This window comes from Chiloscyllium plagiosum, unplaced genomic scaffold, assembly GCF_037043375.1.
Source record: "Chiloscyllium plagiosum isolate Xiang-an unplaced genomic scaffold, Cpla_swu_hap1 HiC_scaffold_9, whole genome shotgun sequence".
NCBI lineage: Eukaryota > Metazoa > Chordata > Chondrichthyes > Orectolobiformes > Hemiscylliidae > Chiloscyllium > Chiloscyllium plagiosum.
This window is the reverse complement of record NW_028270147.1, coordinates 76,997,051-77,012,827: the sequence shown is the minus strand read 5'-3', so window position 1 is coordinate 77,012,827 and position 15,777 is coordinate 76,997,051. Positions and strand designations below refer to the sequence as shown.

Sequence of the window (15,777 nt, the reverse complement as noted above, 5' to 3'; positions counted from 1 at the left end):
AATCAGGGTGGGATGAGGGAAAAGACTTCTGCAAAATTTGTAACATTGAACAGATTAGGGCTCTTTTCTCTGGAAAGAAAAGGATAGAGGTGTTATCTTAGTGAACTCAAAGATTATGAAAGGGTTTGACAGGTTCAACGTAGAGGAGTTGTTTTCACTTGTGGGGAAATCAAAGTGAGGAGCCATAAATCTAAGATAGTCACTAATAAATCAAACAGGGAATTCAGGAGAAACGTTTTTACACACAGTGCGATTAGAATGTGGAATTCTTTTAATATAAGGAGCAGTGTAGTTTCACAGAATTGTTACAGTGCAGAGGCCATTCAGCCCAGTGTGTCTGACTTAGCTCTCAGAGAGAGCAATTCATTTCGTGCTCTACCCCACCATCATACATATTCTTCCTTTTCGGATAACAATCTAATTTCCCTTTGCATGTTTCAATCAAACGTGCTCTGATACACTCTCAGGCAGTACACTCCAGACCTTATCCACTTGCTCTATGAGAAAAGGTTTTTCTCATTATGCTGTTTGCTAATTGTGGCAAATAGCATAGATTAATTTAAGGAGAAACTAGAACAAAATTAGGGAGAAAATAGTGCCAGAAGCTTATATGGTCAGATGAAGATGGAAAAAGTGCCATAGACCAGCTGGGATGACATGCTGGGATTCCGTTCTCTACATTCCACGTTAAAAAAAATGGTGTCATGAATAAACAGGATTAATTAAATAATCTTGCACAGGTACATGTACAACTCTGGTGAAGGAACAGACTATTTAATTTGTGGAGTATTTAAATAGGCAAACTGCACCATCCCATTATGATTCCAGCAAACTAGTATGAGATGAATTCACTGCTACACAAAGGACATGGTGATGCATGAAATCTTTGGTGCTGAGAGCACATGGCAACATATCTACAAAAAGAAAAAGAACCTGTTCTTTAAAAAAAAGGTCATGATATGCTGTCAGATTTAGATGATGAGCAGGTAAAAATTATACTTTATAAAGTTGAAAGTGGAAATCAAACACTGGGGTTTGTTGAACATCACGTGTTTGGTTTGAATCTGTGGGTTCTGGTGGCAAAAAAAAATGAAAACAACCATTTTCGGTTCTCTATTTCCCAGTTACAAAGCTATATTTACTTTGGTGTCACATGGCAAAATCAAAACTCTCAAACCTGCTAATGATTCGGAGATGCTGGTGTTGGACTGGGGTGTACAAAGTTAAATATCACACAACACCAGGTTATAGTGCAACAGGTTTAATTGGAAGCACACTAGCTTTCGGAGCGACGCTCCTTCATCAGATGACAATCACCTGATGAAGGAGCGTCGCTCCAAAAGCTAGTGTGCTTCCAATTAAACCTGTTGGACTATAACCTGGTGTTGTGTGATTTTTAACTTTGTAAACCTGCTAATGGCAGCATTCCAAACATCCAAGAATAAAGGAGCACAACAAAGGTTGAAAATCAATGTGAACTCAGCAAACACAAACCAACCTGGTTTCACAAATAAAGACCTATTACAGAATCTATGGCACCATAAATCTCCAGATAGATTTGAACAATGTTTCTCCCTCCCATCAGGAAATCTTGGAGCACAAGCCTTGAACCACTCAGGTTCTTATCACCTGTTACCCTCTGATACCAACTGTAGCTAGACAATAATTGCAGAATGACATCACACTTCAGTCTGTATGAAAGGTTGTAAACATTTCACACAAAGTTCCAAGATAATGACCGTTAGTACTCCCTGTGGGGAGCAGCCTTTGGGAAAGTTGGGGGAGGGGGCAGATGAGTAGAGGAACATTACACAGTACATGAAAATGGTTTTCAGGCGAACGAAGTATGAACAAAGAACAAAATAGGACTGCAAATTTTAAACAGAAACAGAAACTACTGTCAGCATTCAGTTGGTTCAGCAATATCTACAGCCAGAAAAGGCAATGTAGTACTTCGAAGGGCAGACTCATTTCGATATTAGAAATGTTAATTGGTTTGTACTCTCCATTGTTGCTGCCTCACCCACTCAGTGTTTACCAGGTTTTCCACTGCTGTTTCTGTTGCCAAATAGCTTGAGTTCTGAAGTGCATCTTTGCAGCATAATTGCTAAGATTGTACATTTGTTTTTTCATGGTCACAGCAACCGATCTTATCCTTAACTCTTTTTAGGGAAGCTAAGGCTATTGAATTCCACCAGCCAGGGTGAAATATTTCCACAAGAGAGCAAAACAAGTGACAATCACACAAGACTCACAAAGTAGTCCATCAGTCCAACAGTAAGTTGTGCCTGAACTACGGAGCACTCTGAAAATAATGCAAAACTGAGGGAAGGTTAAAACAAAGGTGGGAGCAAGGATAGATGTAAGAAGGCAAAAAAGAAGGCTTGTTAATGAACTATTACAGAGGATCCCGACATGCACAATTTTTATTTTATATTTAACCCTGCACCAGAAATTATAAAGACCTTAGTGATCTGGAAGGGAGACTCTTTAAAAATGATGAGAGAGGTGATTATCTTAATTTTAGTGGCAAAGACTGCAGTTAGTAAGAGGCACGTCAACAGAAAGACTGGAATGGTATTTAAATGCTTCAATGCATCCAACAGGTTTAATTGGAAGTACACTAGCTTTCGGAGCGCCGCTCCTTCATCAGGTGGTTGTGGAGGACACAATTGTAAGACACTGAATTTATAGCAAAAGTTTACAGTGTGATGTAACTGAAATTATACATTGAAAAATATCTTGATTGTTTGTTGAGTCTTTCATCTGTTCGAATGCCATGATAGTTTCTCTTCTTTCATATGTCAATCACAAAAATTTTTTAAAAGTTACATTCTCAGGTTAACTGTAACAATTGGTGTTAGCCAGATAATATGTTGAAGGTGTTAGCCCCCTGTGTCTACTGGAGTAAATCAGTTGCAATCCTCAGAATTTATTTGCAGGTGCAAATCCTATGAGGTCTATTACTAAAAGCTGCTCGTCATCATTCTCAATCATATCATTTTGGGCATTAGAAATCAAAAGTTCTCTAGCTGATCTGCAATTGCGCTAATCTATGGAGACAGTGCATTTTGTCCTATAAAATGCATAAAATACTAATTTCTAATGAGATATAAGACCTATCTAGAAATAAGCCTTTTTTTCCCCTATGCTTAAAGGCCTGCTCATTTTAGCTGTCAAGCAAATAACTGGCTTTGAATTACTGAAGAACTATAAACAGGCCTTCCGGACACTCAGTTCCATGATGAGTGCAAAGCCTTTAAACCTGATCGAAATAGCCCCACTTCAATCACAAAGCATTAGCAGCCTTTTTCTAAACAGTAATATCACATCTTCTCAAGCTGCCACTCAGAAGCAGGAATCAATTTACTTATTGCAACTTGAAGTAACCATTATCGTGGTCTATTGCTTTCTCTGAAGTAGTCATGGCAGCACATCATTCAAGTGAGCAAAGAACAAAAACGCCCTCAGGTAACTTCTACATTAGCTACACGACAGTTAAATGAGCTCTGAAGAGTCAAAAAAAACCTCTCAGCTCCTGATAACAAGCAATAATTAATTTATCTGAATATAGCTCAAGAGACCTTGTACAGCTTAAACTTTTGTACATACAAAAGTCATGCCAAAGCCATCTCTCACACCATGCTTTGACATTGTCTAACAAGAATCAAATGGGATACAGCTTTTGTGTGGATATCACTTTGAGAGAAAATGCAGTCAATGAAAAAAATCCCCCTTTCCATTAGATGGCCCAAGTACTCACAGTGCTAAGTTTACTGGAGGTAATAATAATACGTCGTTCGTGCAGCATACTGGCATAAAGTTGCAACATGTTGTTGACATCCACAGCGACAAAATATTCAGTCATGTTTCTCTGTATCATGTAAATGAGATAATGGTAAGCAAATTATGCAATAAAAGATAGTCCTGCTTCATTTGAACATTTTGTTGTTTGAGTTATAAAATCTGCAACTCCATTTTTAAAGCGTGTAGATTTAATACTGTTCAATGTTTATGAAAATAGCCAACTAATATTTATTTCAATTTTTTTCTCTTCCTTAAAGAGAAATGGCTCCGAAGTGTTATTTATCAATCAAAATCATTCACTTCTCCTCCTTTTTAGTTGAAATAGGAAAGCATTAGAAATCGACATTCTTACATTTCCAGTTGACTGAAAATATTGTAGGAATTATGACATGACAGCTACTTTAGAAAATTGGAATTGGAGGCATTTGTGCACCATGTGCTGAAAACCACCATGTCCAGCAATTATGATTCTTTGGAGCTCCAAAGCGACCAGCAACTTTCTTCAATTCCATGGTTGAGTCTGACAACAGGTTTTGGCAGCGAACTTAAATCACACATTGGTACTGACACAGGAGGCAGCTGTGCCAGCCATCCTATCTGGGCTGGCCCTCTGAAGGAGCAATTCACTGAATGCCAATCCCCTGCTTTTCCCCCATAACCCTGCAACATTTCTTTCCAAATAATAACCTGACTCACTTTGAATGCCTCAATGAATCTACTTCCACACACTGGCTGGCAGTACATTCCAGATGCACTGCAAGAAACAGTTTTACTTTGTGTCGCTTTTGCTCCTTTGCCAGTTACATTTGCCCCTAGCTCTTGATTCTTTCATTAGTAGGAATTGTTTCTGTGAAGCTTATCTGAAGAGACCCCTCATGATTGTAAATATCACTAACAACTTACCTTTCAAACTTCTCTTCACAAAGTAAAACCATTCAATCTTTCGAATCTATCTTCACAAATAAAGTTCCTTATCTTGGGAGCATTTGCACAAACCTTTTCTGCACTTTTCTAAATGTCTTCATATCTTCCCTCAAGTATGGAGTTTAGAACTGTATGCAATACTCCAGCTGAGGCTAAACCTGTCTTTAATATCGATTTTATACAACTTTCTTCTTTTTGTTCTCAATGCACCAACTGATAAAGCACAACACCATAAAACTTTATTAACCAGTCTTTCAACCTGCCCTGCACACCTTCAATGATTTTTACACAGATAAATGCAAATCCCTCTGCTCCTATAACAACTGTAACTGCCTTATTCCACATTGTGTCACTGCAAAACCCAATGTATCAACTTATGTCCTTTCAAACTTCTTTGCTATTCTCATGGTTCACACCAATTTTACTATCATCTGCACATTCTGAAATTAGGACCTGTACGCCCAGGTCTAAACCATTAATGTTAAGCAAGAGGAGCAACAGTACAAATACTGATTTTCCACAGAACACAACTATACATTTTCCTCCAATCTTATAAACAATCATCCACCACAACTCTTAGTTTGCCCCTCAGCACTTGAGCTAAAAAGGTTCTGTTACATAAACCCACCGTCCAGCATGGTTTACTGTTTAATGAGCAGGTATTTCCACTGGAAGCAATATCTTTGAAGAGACAAATCTACTTACTTACTGGTTTCATAGTCAAGAATGTGGTGCTGGAAAAGCACAGCGGGTCAGGCAGCATCCGAGGAGGAGAATTCCTGGTGAAGGGCTTACGCCCAAAATGTTGATTCTCCTGCTCCTCGGATTCTGCCTGACCTGCTGTGCTTTTCCAGCACCACACTCTAGACTCTGATCTCCAGCATCTGCAGTCCTCACTTTCTCCTTACTGGTTTAATACATGTGTTATTCATAAATTTAAACTCCCAACAAACAGAGGAGCCTTGATTATCTGAACAAGACAGGCAGGCACTATTTCATTTGGATAATTGATTATTCGGTTAATTGATTCAATGCCTTTCCTCTGGGCTCAGAGTTTTCAGTTAAGTCCACTCCCCGTTCGGGAGACTAGGCAGAACCACACGGCACGAGAGTCCCCACTCCCCCCGTCCGCCTCCTAACTCTATCCAATCCCACCCCTCACCCACCCCCCCAGCCCCGTCCAACACCATCCCCGCCCACCCTGTCCAACACCACTCCCCATCCGTCCAATCCCTGCCCCCGTTCACCCCCACCCACCATTCAACTCCCGTCTGCGCCTCTGCCCTCAGTCCGAGCCCCCCCATCTTCCCTGGAACACACACACACACACACACACACACACACACACACACACACACACACACACACACACACACACACACACACACACACACACACACACACACACACACACACACACACACACACACACACACGGCGGGTGGTCAGTCATTTGGAGATGGTGCCTGGGCTCCCATCGATGTCCAGGGCTGTCGTCAGCAGCATTTAAGTAAGCCAGGTTCATTTTTAATCACTGTAAACAAAAGACGTGATCAGTGTTGGAAACACTTCTTTGATAAAAGTGTGTCCAGCAGGCTAAGATAAAAGGTAGGGAGGAGGGACTTGGGGGAGGGGCGTTGGAAATATGATAGGTGGAAGGAGGTCAAGGTGAGGGTGATAGGCCGGAGTGGGGGTGGGGGTAGAGAGGTCAGGAAGAAGATTGCAGGTTAGGAAGGCGGTGCTGAGTTCGAGGAATTTGACTGAGACAAGGTGGGGGGAGGGGAAATGAGGAAACTGGAGAAATCTGCGTTCATCCCTTGTGGTTGGAGGGTTCCTAGGCGGAAGATGAGGCGCTCTTCCTCCAACTGTCATGTTGCTATGGTCTGACGATGGAGGAGTCCAAGGACCTGCATGTCCTTGGTGGAGTGGGAGGGGGAGTTGAAGTGTTAAGCCACGGGGTGGTTGGGTTGGTTGGTCCGGGTGTCCCAGAGGTCTTCTCTGAAACGTTCCGCAAGTAGGTGGCCTGTCTCCCCAATGTAGAGGCGGCCTCATCGGGTGCAGCGGATGTAATAAATGATGTGTGTGGAGGTGCAGGTGAATTTGTGGCGGATATGGAAGGATCCCTTGAGTCCTTGGGAGGGAGGTAAGGGGGGAGGTGTGGGCACAAGTTTTGCATTTCTTGCGGTTGCAGGGGAAGGTGCAATCCACACCCGGCACCTTCCCCTGCAATCCACTCAATAGACAATAGACAATAGACACAGGAATAGGCCATTCAGCTCTTCGAGCCTGCACCACCATTCAACATGATCATGGCTGATCATTCCTAATCAGTATCCTCTTCCTGCCTTATCTCCATAACCCTTGATTCCACTATCCTTGAGAACTCTATCCAACTCTTTCTTAAATGAATCCGGAGACTGGGCCTCCACTGCCCTCTGGGGCAGAGCATTCCACACAGCTACCACTCTCTGAGTGAAGAAGTTTCTCCTCATCTCTGTCCTAAATGGTCTACCCCATATTTTTAAACTGTGTCCTCTGGTTCGGCACTCACCCATCAGCGGAAACATGTTTCCTGCTGCCAGTGTCCAATCCTTTCATAAACTTATATGTCTCAATCAGATCCCCTCTCAGTCTTCTAAACTCAGGGGTATTCAAGCCCAGTCGTTTCAGTCTTTCAGTGTAAGGTAATTCCGCCATTCCAGGAATTGACCTCGTGAACCTACGCTGCACTCCCTCAATAGCCAGAATGTCTTTCCTCAAATTTGGAGACCAGAACTGTACACAGTACTCCAGGTATGGTCTCACCAGGGCCCTGTACAGCTGCAGAAGCACCTCTTTGCTTCTATATTCAATTCCTCTTGTTATGAAGGCCAGCATGCTATTAGCCTTCTTTAATACCTGCTGTACCTGCATGCTTGCCTTCATTGACTGGTGTACAAGAACACCCAGATCTCTCTGTACTGCCCCTTTACCTAAATTGATTCCATTGAGATAGTAATCTGCCTTCCTGTTCTTGCTATCAAAGTGGATAACCATACATTTATCCACATTAAACTGCATCTGCCATGCATCTGCCCACTCACCTAACTTGTCCAGGTCACCCTGTAATCTCCTAACATCCTCATCACATTTCACCCTGCCACCCAGCTTTGTATCATCAGCAAATTTGCTAATGTTATTGCTAATACCATCTTCTATATCATTAACATATATTGTAAAAAGCTGCGGTCCCAGCACGGATCCCTGCGGTACCCCACTGGTCACTGCCTGCCATTCCGAAATGGAGCCGTTTATCACTACCCTTTGTTTCCTATCAGCCAACCAACTTTCAATCCAATCTAGTGCTTTTCCCCCAATACCATGCGCCCTAATTTTACTCACTAACCTCCTGTGTGGGACTTTATCAAAAGCTTTCTGAAAGTCCAGGTACACTACATCTACTGGATCTCCCACGTCCATCTTCAGAGTTAAATCCTCAAAAAATTCCAGGAGATTAGTCAAGTATGATTTCCCCTTCATAAATCCATGCTGACTCTGTCCTATCCTGTTACTACTATCCAGATGTGCCGTAATTTCATCCTTTATAATAGACTCCAGCATCTTTCCCACCACTGAGGTCAGACTAACTGGTCTATAATTTCCTGCTTTCTCTCTCCCACCTTTCTTAAAAAGTTGTATAACATTCGCAACCCTCCAATCCTCAGGAAGAGACCCCAAATCTATCGAACTCTGGAAAATAATCACCAACGCATCCACGATTTCCCGAGCCACCTCCTTCAATACCCTGGGATGTAGACCATCAGACCCCGGAGACTTATCAACCTTCAGACCTAACAGTCTCTCCAACACCAAATCCTGGCAAATATAAATTCCCTTAAGTTCAGGTCCTTCAGCCACTGTTACCTCAGGGAGATTGCTTGTGTCTTCCCCAGTGAACACAGATCTGAAGTACCAATTCAATTCTTCAGCCATTTCTTTGTTCCCCGTAATATATTCCCTATATCTGTCTTCAAGGGCCCAATTTTAGTCCTAACCATTTTTTTGCCTTGCACATAACTAAAAAAGCTTTTACTATCCTCCTTTATATTATTGGCCAGTTTACCTTCGTACCTCATTTTCGTACCTCACTCCCAGCATCTTCCCCTGCATCCACTCCCAGCACCTTCCCCTGTATCCACTCCCGGCACCTTTCCCTGCATCCACTCCCGGCACCTTCCCCTGCATCCACTCCCGGCACCATCCACTCCCGGCACCTTCCCCTGCAACCGCAAGATCCACTGCCGGCACCTTCCCCTGCAACCGCAAGATCCACTCCCGGCACCTTCCCCTGCAACCGCAAGAAACGCAAAACTTGCGCCCACACCTCCCCCCTTACTTCCCTCCAAGGCCCCAAGGTATCCTTCCTTATCCGCCACAAATTCACCTGCACCTCCAGACACATCATTTACTGCATCTGCTGCACCCGATGAGGCCTCCTCTACATTGGAGAGACAGGCCGCCTACTTGCAGAACGTTTCAGAGAACACCTCTGGGACATCCGGACCAACCAACCCAACCACCCCGTGGCTCAACACTTCAACTCCCCTCCCACTCCACCAAGGACATGCAGGTCCTTGGACTCCTCCATCGCCAGACCATAGCAACATGATGGTTGGAGGAAGAGCGCCTCATCTTCTGCCTGGGAACCCTCCAACCACAAGGGATGAACTCAGATTTCTCCAGTTTCCTCATTTCCCCTCCCCCCACCTTGTCTTAGTCACATCCCTCGAACTCAGCACCGTCTTCCTAACCTCTCCGTCCCACCCCCACTCCGGCCTATCACCCTCACCTTGACCTCCTTCCACCTATCGCATTTCCAACACCCCTCCCCCAAGTCCCTCCTCCCTACCTGCTGGACACACTTTCCTCATTCCTGAAGAAGGGCTCATGCCCAAAACGTCGATTCTCCTGCTCCTTGGATGCTGCCTGACCTGCTGCGCTTTTCCAGCAACACATTTTCAGCTCCGATCTCCAGCATCTGCAGTCCTCACTTTCTCCTCGAACACTTCTTTGATGTAATGTTTCTATCGGGAACTTGAAATCTTCTTTGGATAATCCGAAATTTGGATAATTGATATTCAGATAATTAAGGTTCCTCTGTACACTTTAAAGCTGAATTCCAAATGAAATTATACTCCACATTCTCCTCGTTTTTCACACTTCACTAGCCTTTCTCATTCAAAAATTTGATTAGACTCAATTCAGCCTATTTCTTCTAATTCATATGTTAAACGCAAGTCATTGGCTAACCTTACTACATCGTTTACGGTGCTGAATTATACTTCGGTTCAGCATTCATCAACATTGTTTTTTTTTGTTAAAACTCAAAAGGATGGTTAAAATGTTTTTTTGCATTTCTGGTTTGAGACATCAAATCTTGAAAACATATAGGAAAAGATTTGGCCATCGTACAATCAGGTGAGCTCAACACAGACACTGCAAGCTAAAGGTTGATTTGCAAATTTACAATTTTTAAGTGTAAAAATGAGTAACCTGAAGTGAAACTCACAGACCATTGTTTACAGTACTCACACTTTCAGGTATTGTGGGCAGTCCACTTGTATCAGGAGTAATGAAGTATGATCGCTGCATTGAAAAGACAAACTGTATTAGTCAAGGTCAATCCACACACAGCACAAAAGAAAGGAAAAAAACAATCTGAAAATGATTCAAATATATCCTACAATCAGTAACTAGTATCATGATAAAAGGATAAAAATTTAAAACTGAAAAGGAAAAAGGACAAAAGGCAAATACAGGCATAAATATCAAATAAGCTTAAAGTAGTTACAGAAAATAGTGTGGATAAATTTGGAGAATATTAGTTGCACATCAGTAGACCAAAAAGTTCTATTCAGTATCCAAAAATAACAGATTCTAAACAAAAGATTTCATGAAACATCAGTAATTTTCTACTGTACGTGTTCAGATAACACTAAATGGACTTTTATTGTGAAAAATATGAATCACATACCAAAGACAAGGGACACAGGGTACAAATGTTTAGGATTGGTCAAGAGGTAATCCGCTAATAGGATACTGGTGACAATGAAAATGATTGATTGCGCACTTAGAATACGTTTTTACCGACTCTGAATAGAACTGTAGGTGGAACAATATTAGAACAAATTTATGCAGACATTGAATACCTACACTAACATGCAGCATTTTACATAATACTGACAACCTTCCTGATCCTCTGAAAGGTGCTGTGGTGATTGGGAGGGAGGGGTGGTTCAGATTTAATCCCCAGTGAGATCCACCAAATTGTGCATCACTACTGAGCCACGTACCACTGATACCAAAATAAAAATAAAATGACGGCCATCTAAACTTCTCAATATACATTTTGCTTTCGAGTTGAGATGGGATACTGACCAGACAAGAGAGCGGGCTTATGGTGGGGGAATGATCACTGACGAGAGTCACTGAGGGTGCTGCAGAGCCACAGCCCAGCAGGAAGCAACATTTCATAAAATAAGTGAGGAAGGGACTACAATGGGCACATTCATGAATGCCACTTTGAAAACAATTATATTATCAAATTTCTGCAAGGTGTACGAAGATGGGAAGAAATTGAGATCTAGATAGTACCTGAAGTCCTAGTGTTCTCTCCTTCAGGCAATGAAGGGGTTCAGAGTTGCATAATGATTAAAATGGTAAATGGCCCTTTTGGGTTATACTGGCCTGCAAGGCTTCGATTAGGTATTTAACAGAAAACATATTTGAGCTTGTGAGTTGCATATATTTATATTTTCCAATTTACAATACCCTACTCCATGGTATTTTAACATCAATGAAATTGGGAGAAACACTTCACTAAAGGCAGGCAAACTGCACAGCAGATCTGCGCTATTAAATGTTTCTCCCTTCCTCCAGATCAGTCATTAGTGAGGTACATACTTTTGTTACATCTTTAAAGAACTGATTTGTGAAAGCAATTCTCCAATTGTATCATAACAATGGCTTCCCAAGTTCAGCATTAATGTCTCAAAATCAAGATTGAAAATAAAATTGTGGGTTCTGAAAAGGTGACAAAACAAAAGCACACACTGTTCATTTTGAGTTCACTGGTAAACATCTCATCTCTGGCTTCAGATCTCTTATTTTTAACTTGAACACCTAAATCATTACCTTTATCAGCACTAGGTTATACACTATCACTTGATGCAATACAATAAGGCAGTAAACAAATATTAATAATTATTTGTACATACTTTGTTTCAAATAGAAAAGATGAAAAATAGGAAAAGAAAAGAAAAGAATTTAGATAAACTAGCCACCACCCAATAATAATCATTTGATACACGGGATTCTGATTACAAGTCAAGTACCAATACCAAAGTAAAGAACATTGCAAGTGACAGCATTTCTTTGTTAGTCAATTCACCAATTGGAAATACTTCCTTCTCAGTATTCCATGCTTCCAATTTTGGATAACAGTCAATTGCAAAAAGTAATAATCAGATCAGCAATATGTATTTAAAAATTAAAGTTAATACGAGATTTTTTTTCCCCACATTGCAGTTAGTCATTTTCAAAAGAGTCCTCCAACAAACCAAATGACATCCATACAAAGTAAGGCTTCAGGAAAATTCCCAATTGGTTAGACACGATCAAAGAATATCTTAATAAGGGCAATCCTCAGGCAAGAACATCGCTTGCTTAATTTTGTATTTCCTGGTAAGCAATCACTTCAGAAGGCAGAATATGTTGGCAGCTTTGCAGAAATGTTATCACAAATCAAATCTTCATTCAATGACATGCACTGAAATTAAGTTCTATAGGGCAAGACATATTATTTGATAAGAATTAAGGACACTCGTTGCTACCCAAAGATTGATGGAGGCTTCGATTAGACAGGTATTTCAAAGATGACTCCCAAGTTTTAAACTCACCAAACCCCGTTTTGGCAGGTTTTTCAGTTGTCCACTTCTAATGCATATCTGTTGGTTCTTTTATATGTAGAAAAAAAGTTCAACGTTTTTCACATTTGATGAACTGGCAAAGTTAATTTTTAAGTGTAGCTAACCACAAATTTCTGATGAAAAACAACTTAGAACTATCAACATTTATAGAGGTCTCTATCCATCTCTATATGATGTATATTTGTTGCATATTTTCGAGTTATTTATGATTTGTGTTTCTTGTTCCTGGATCCATCCGACTTGGAATGATGCCTTCATTTCTTCACTGTAGTTGGGTTGAAATCCTGCAACTCACTGTCTAAGGGCACTGTGGGTGTACTTACACCACATGAACTGCTCAAGACAAAGTGACTAACCACTACATTTCCAGGAGTAAAAAAGATTGGCAACAAGTGCTCTCCTAGCCAGTGATGACGACACCCCACAAACGAATAAAAAGAAATGAAGTTTTCTGAATTACTTTATACTCTTAGCTCAGCTCTCACTCTGCGCTCATCTTTGAGTCTTTGTAATTCTTTCCATTTCTAAAAATCTGGCATCCTTCTTGCATGATTCAATTTCAATTTGCTTCAAACATTTGACTTCTCCCACATCCATGCCCTCCCAACTCCACCCAGACCCTTTCCCTCGATACAAATGGATAGGCTTCTTCCCCCGACTGCCAGATTTTCAAAGTGCTATTCTGCTAAAGTCAAAAATCAAATGACACCAGGTTTTCATCCAACAATTGCAAGGTTTTGGAGCACTGCTCCTTCCTCAGGCGTGGGGAAGGAGCAGATCTTCAAAAGCTTGCAGTTTCAAATAAACCTGTTGGACTATAACCTGGTGTCATTTGATTTTTGACCTTGTCCACCCCAGTCCAACTTTGGCATTTCCACACTCTGTTCTGATGAAACCACAGCAAGCCTGCTGTGAAACTGTTGAAATTTGTATAACTACTGGTCTGGAAAATCAACAAAAAAATAGGGTTTCCCAAGAGCAAAAACTGCCAATTTTACAGGTGGCTTGCAACAATAAGCCAGTAGCATAAATGAAGGCTTTCCAGAATAATAAATCTCCAAATAGTTGTTTCTTTTACTTTCTAATTATATGAGATTCTCTAGATATCATAGATTTACTTTCCTTTTTGCTTTCTTTCTTCCCCCCAGTGTTTACCTCATACACTCCCATTTCTTCTCATCGATGACAAAAACAAAGTAGTGGGGATTAAAACTCTAGACTTCCAATAGCCAGAGAAATTAGGAGATGCGAGTGTTACTTTTCTCTTCTCAGCTGTTGGTCTCCCTTTATTATTTGCTCTATCCGTACCACTCATCTTTCTACCTGAATATTTCATTTTCTGCCTTCAGCTGCTCCTGTGCTTCTTTGCCGTTTTGGGATTTGTGACTATTTGATGTTGGAGGAATTCCAGGTTAAGTTTATCACATAAGGAGATATAACATGCACAAGGTTTTGTGAATCCAAAATAGATTCAGATGAACTGGAAGCAACACTTTCCAAATACCACAACACTTAAGATAATGTAAGTTCATTAAGACATTTCAGTAAACTATATGTCCCTAGAATCACTTCACTCACAGGTAGAGGAGCAACTAGCATAAGTTAACAGTGAGTAGGACAGCCGGGAATGTTGATTAGCTGCTCAACTGGTTAGACTTCAGACAGCTGAGGGTGAAAGATGGGTCATGTTTTGAGCTTGGAAGTCACCATGTCTACAGAAGCTCTCTTTACCATTGACGGAGACTATTTTGAGATGTTTTTCAACTTGACTGTTAAACCTTCTAACAGGTGATAACCTGTAACTAGTCATATTTTAAGGAGCATGCTTTATTATTCTATAATCAGCTTCTGCTCACAATTGAGTCCATTAACCTGCTTTCCACAAAGGGTAAGCGGAGGAACACCTAGGAGGTGGATAAAGACAGCACACGTAACAAGATGATGATTTTCACGAAAACACCTTTAGCTTTGTAGTTACACCAGACACAAAATATTAACTTCTATGTCTCTATGTTGCCAGACCTGCTACATTTCTACTGCATTGTCTGTGTTCGTTTCATAGTTCCAGCATCCACATTTTGCTTTTATCTGAACACATAATAAGGTGCTTTGTTTATAATGGTCATGCACTTAGATGGCTAGAGACTCAATTGTACAGGACAACTCCAGATTATGGGGAGAAGGGACTGTTTTCTATGTACCTTATTTGTTACCCATACAATCTTATGGGAGAGAATCAGTGTCAACCAAGGAATTATGGAAAATGATTTATCTGGTTAGGAAACTGGCTGAATGGCAAGAGACAGATGAAAGGGATATTCACTGGATACTTTAATTCTTGGGATGCAATTACACAAGTTGCCTCGAAGTCACCTGGTATCCACGCACACCAATCATCATGCCAACACCATTCCCAGCATTGACTGCTCGTGTCGGACGTTGGTGTTATGCACAGACCTCAAAAGGTCCCCACACTAGAAAACAAAATTAGAAGGAACAAAGGTGATGCCCCACAGGAGAAGAATGTGTTGAGGCCTCATTTATTCACTACTTATTAATGCCTGAGGGCATCCAACAGAGAGCTACATCCCTCAAATGGATTGATAACACAAAGGGAGCCTTATAAGCAAAGGAAATGGAAACATAATGCAGGTGTCACCCCCATATCCATGGGTGATACGTTCCAAGGCCTGCCACGGATGCCCGAAGGATAGTAGTGAACCCTATCATTTAAATGGGAAACCTACCTCCTTGGCAGCCCCTTGGAATTATTTCTGGAGTGTTTCATGTAATATTTTCAGGCCGCAGTAAACTGCGGAAAACAAATCCGTGGATATGGGGGTTCTACTGTATTAGGCACAGATACAAATGGCTTAAGTGTGTGTGTCCAAATGATGTTCCATTCCAGCAAGTTAGAGTTCAAAACCTCTGGACATAGAAGAATTGGAAAAAAGATGCTAAACAGCGAAAATCCAAAGAGGCTTGGAGATCCCAGTATATGGATCATAAAAAGTGTTCATGATAGGTCAAGGAAATTATCAAAAGTCTAATTAATTGCTGAATATTACATCGAGAGCAT

At 41.2% G+C, this 15,777-nt stretch overlaps 1 protein-coding gene across 3 annotated transcripts in view; it reads right to left on the bottom strand.

Moving 5' to 3' along the window:
- dennd1b (DENN/MADD domain containing 1B) overlaps positions 1-15,777 on the bottom strand; it is a 300,341-nt gene that overhangs the window by 111,057 nt on the left and 173,507 nt on the right. For 2 of the 3 annotated variants that reach the window (XM_043699790.2, XM_087990846.1), the window contains exons 8-10: positions 12,669-12,725; positions 10,303-10,356; positions 3,764-3,874 (exon numbers count right to left, since the gene is read on the bottom strand). In XM_043699790.2, coding sequence (XP_043555725.2) covers positions 3,764-3,874; positions 10,303-10,356; positions 12,669-12,725 — 222 coding nt within the window. The remainder of the gene's footprint in view (positions 1-3,763; positions 3,875-10,302; positions 10,357-12,668; positions 12,726-15,777) is intronic. The other variant, XM_087990847.1, reaches the window with a different exon arrangement.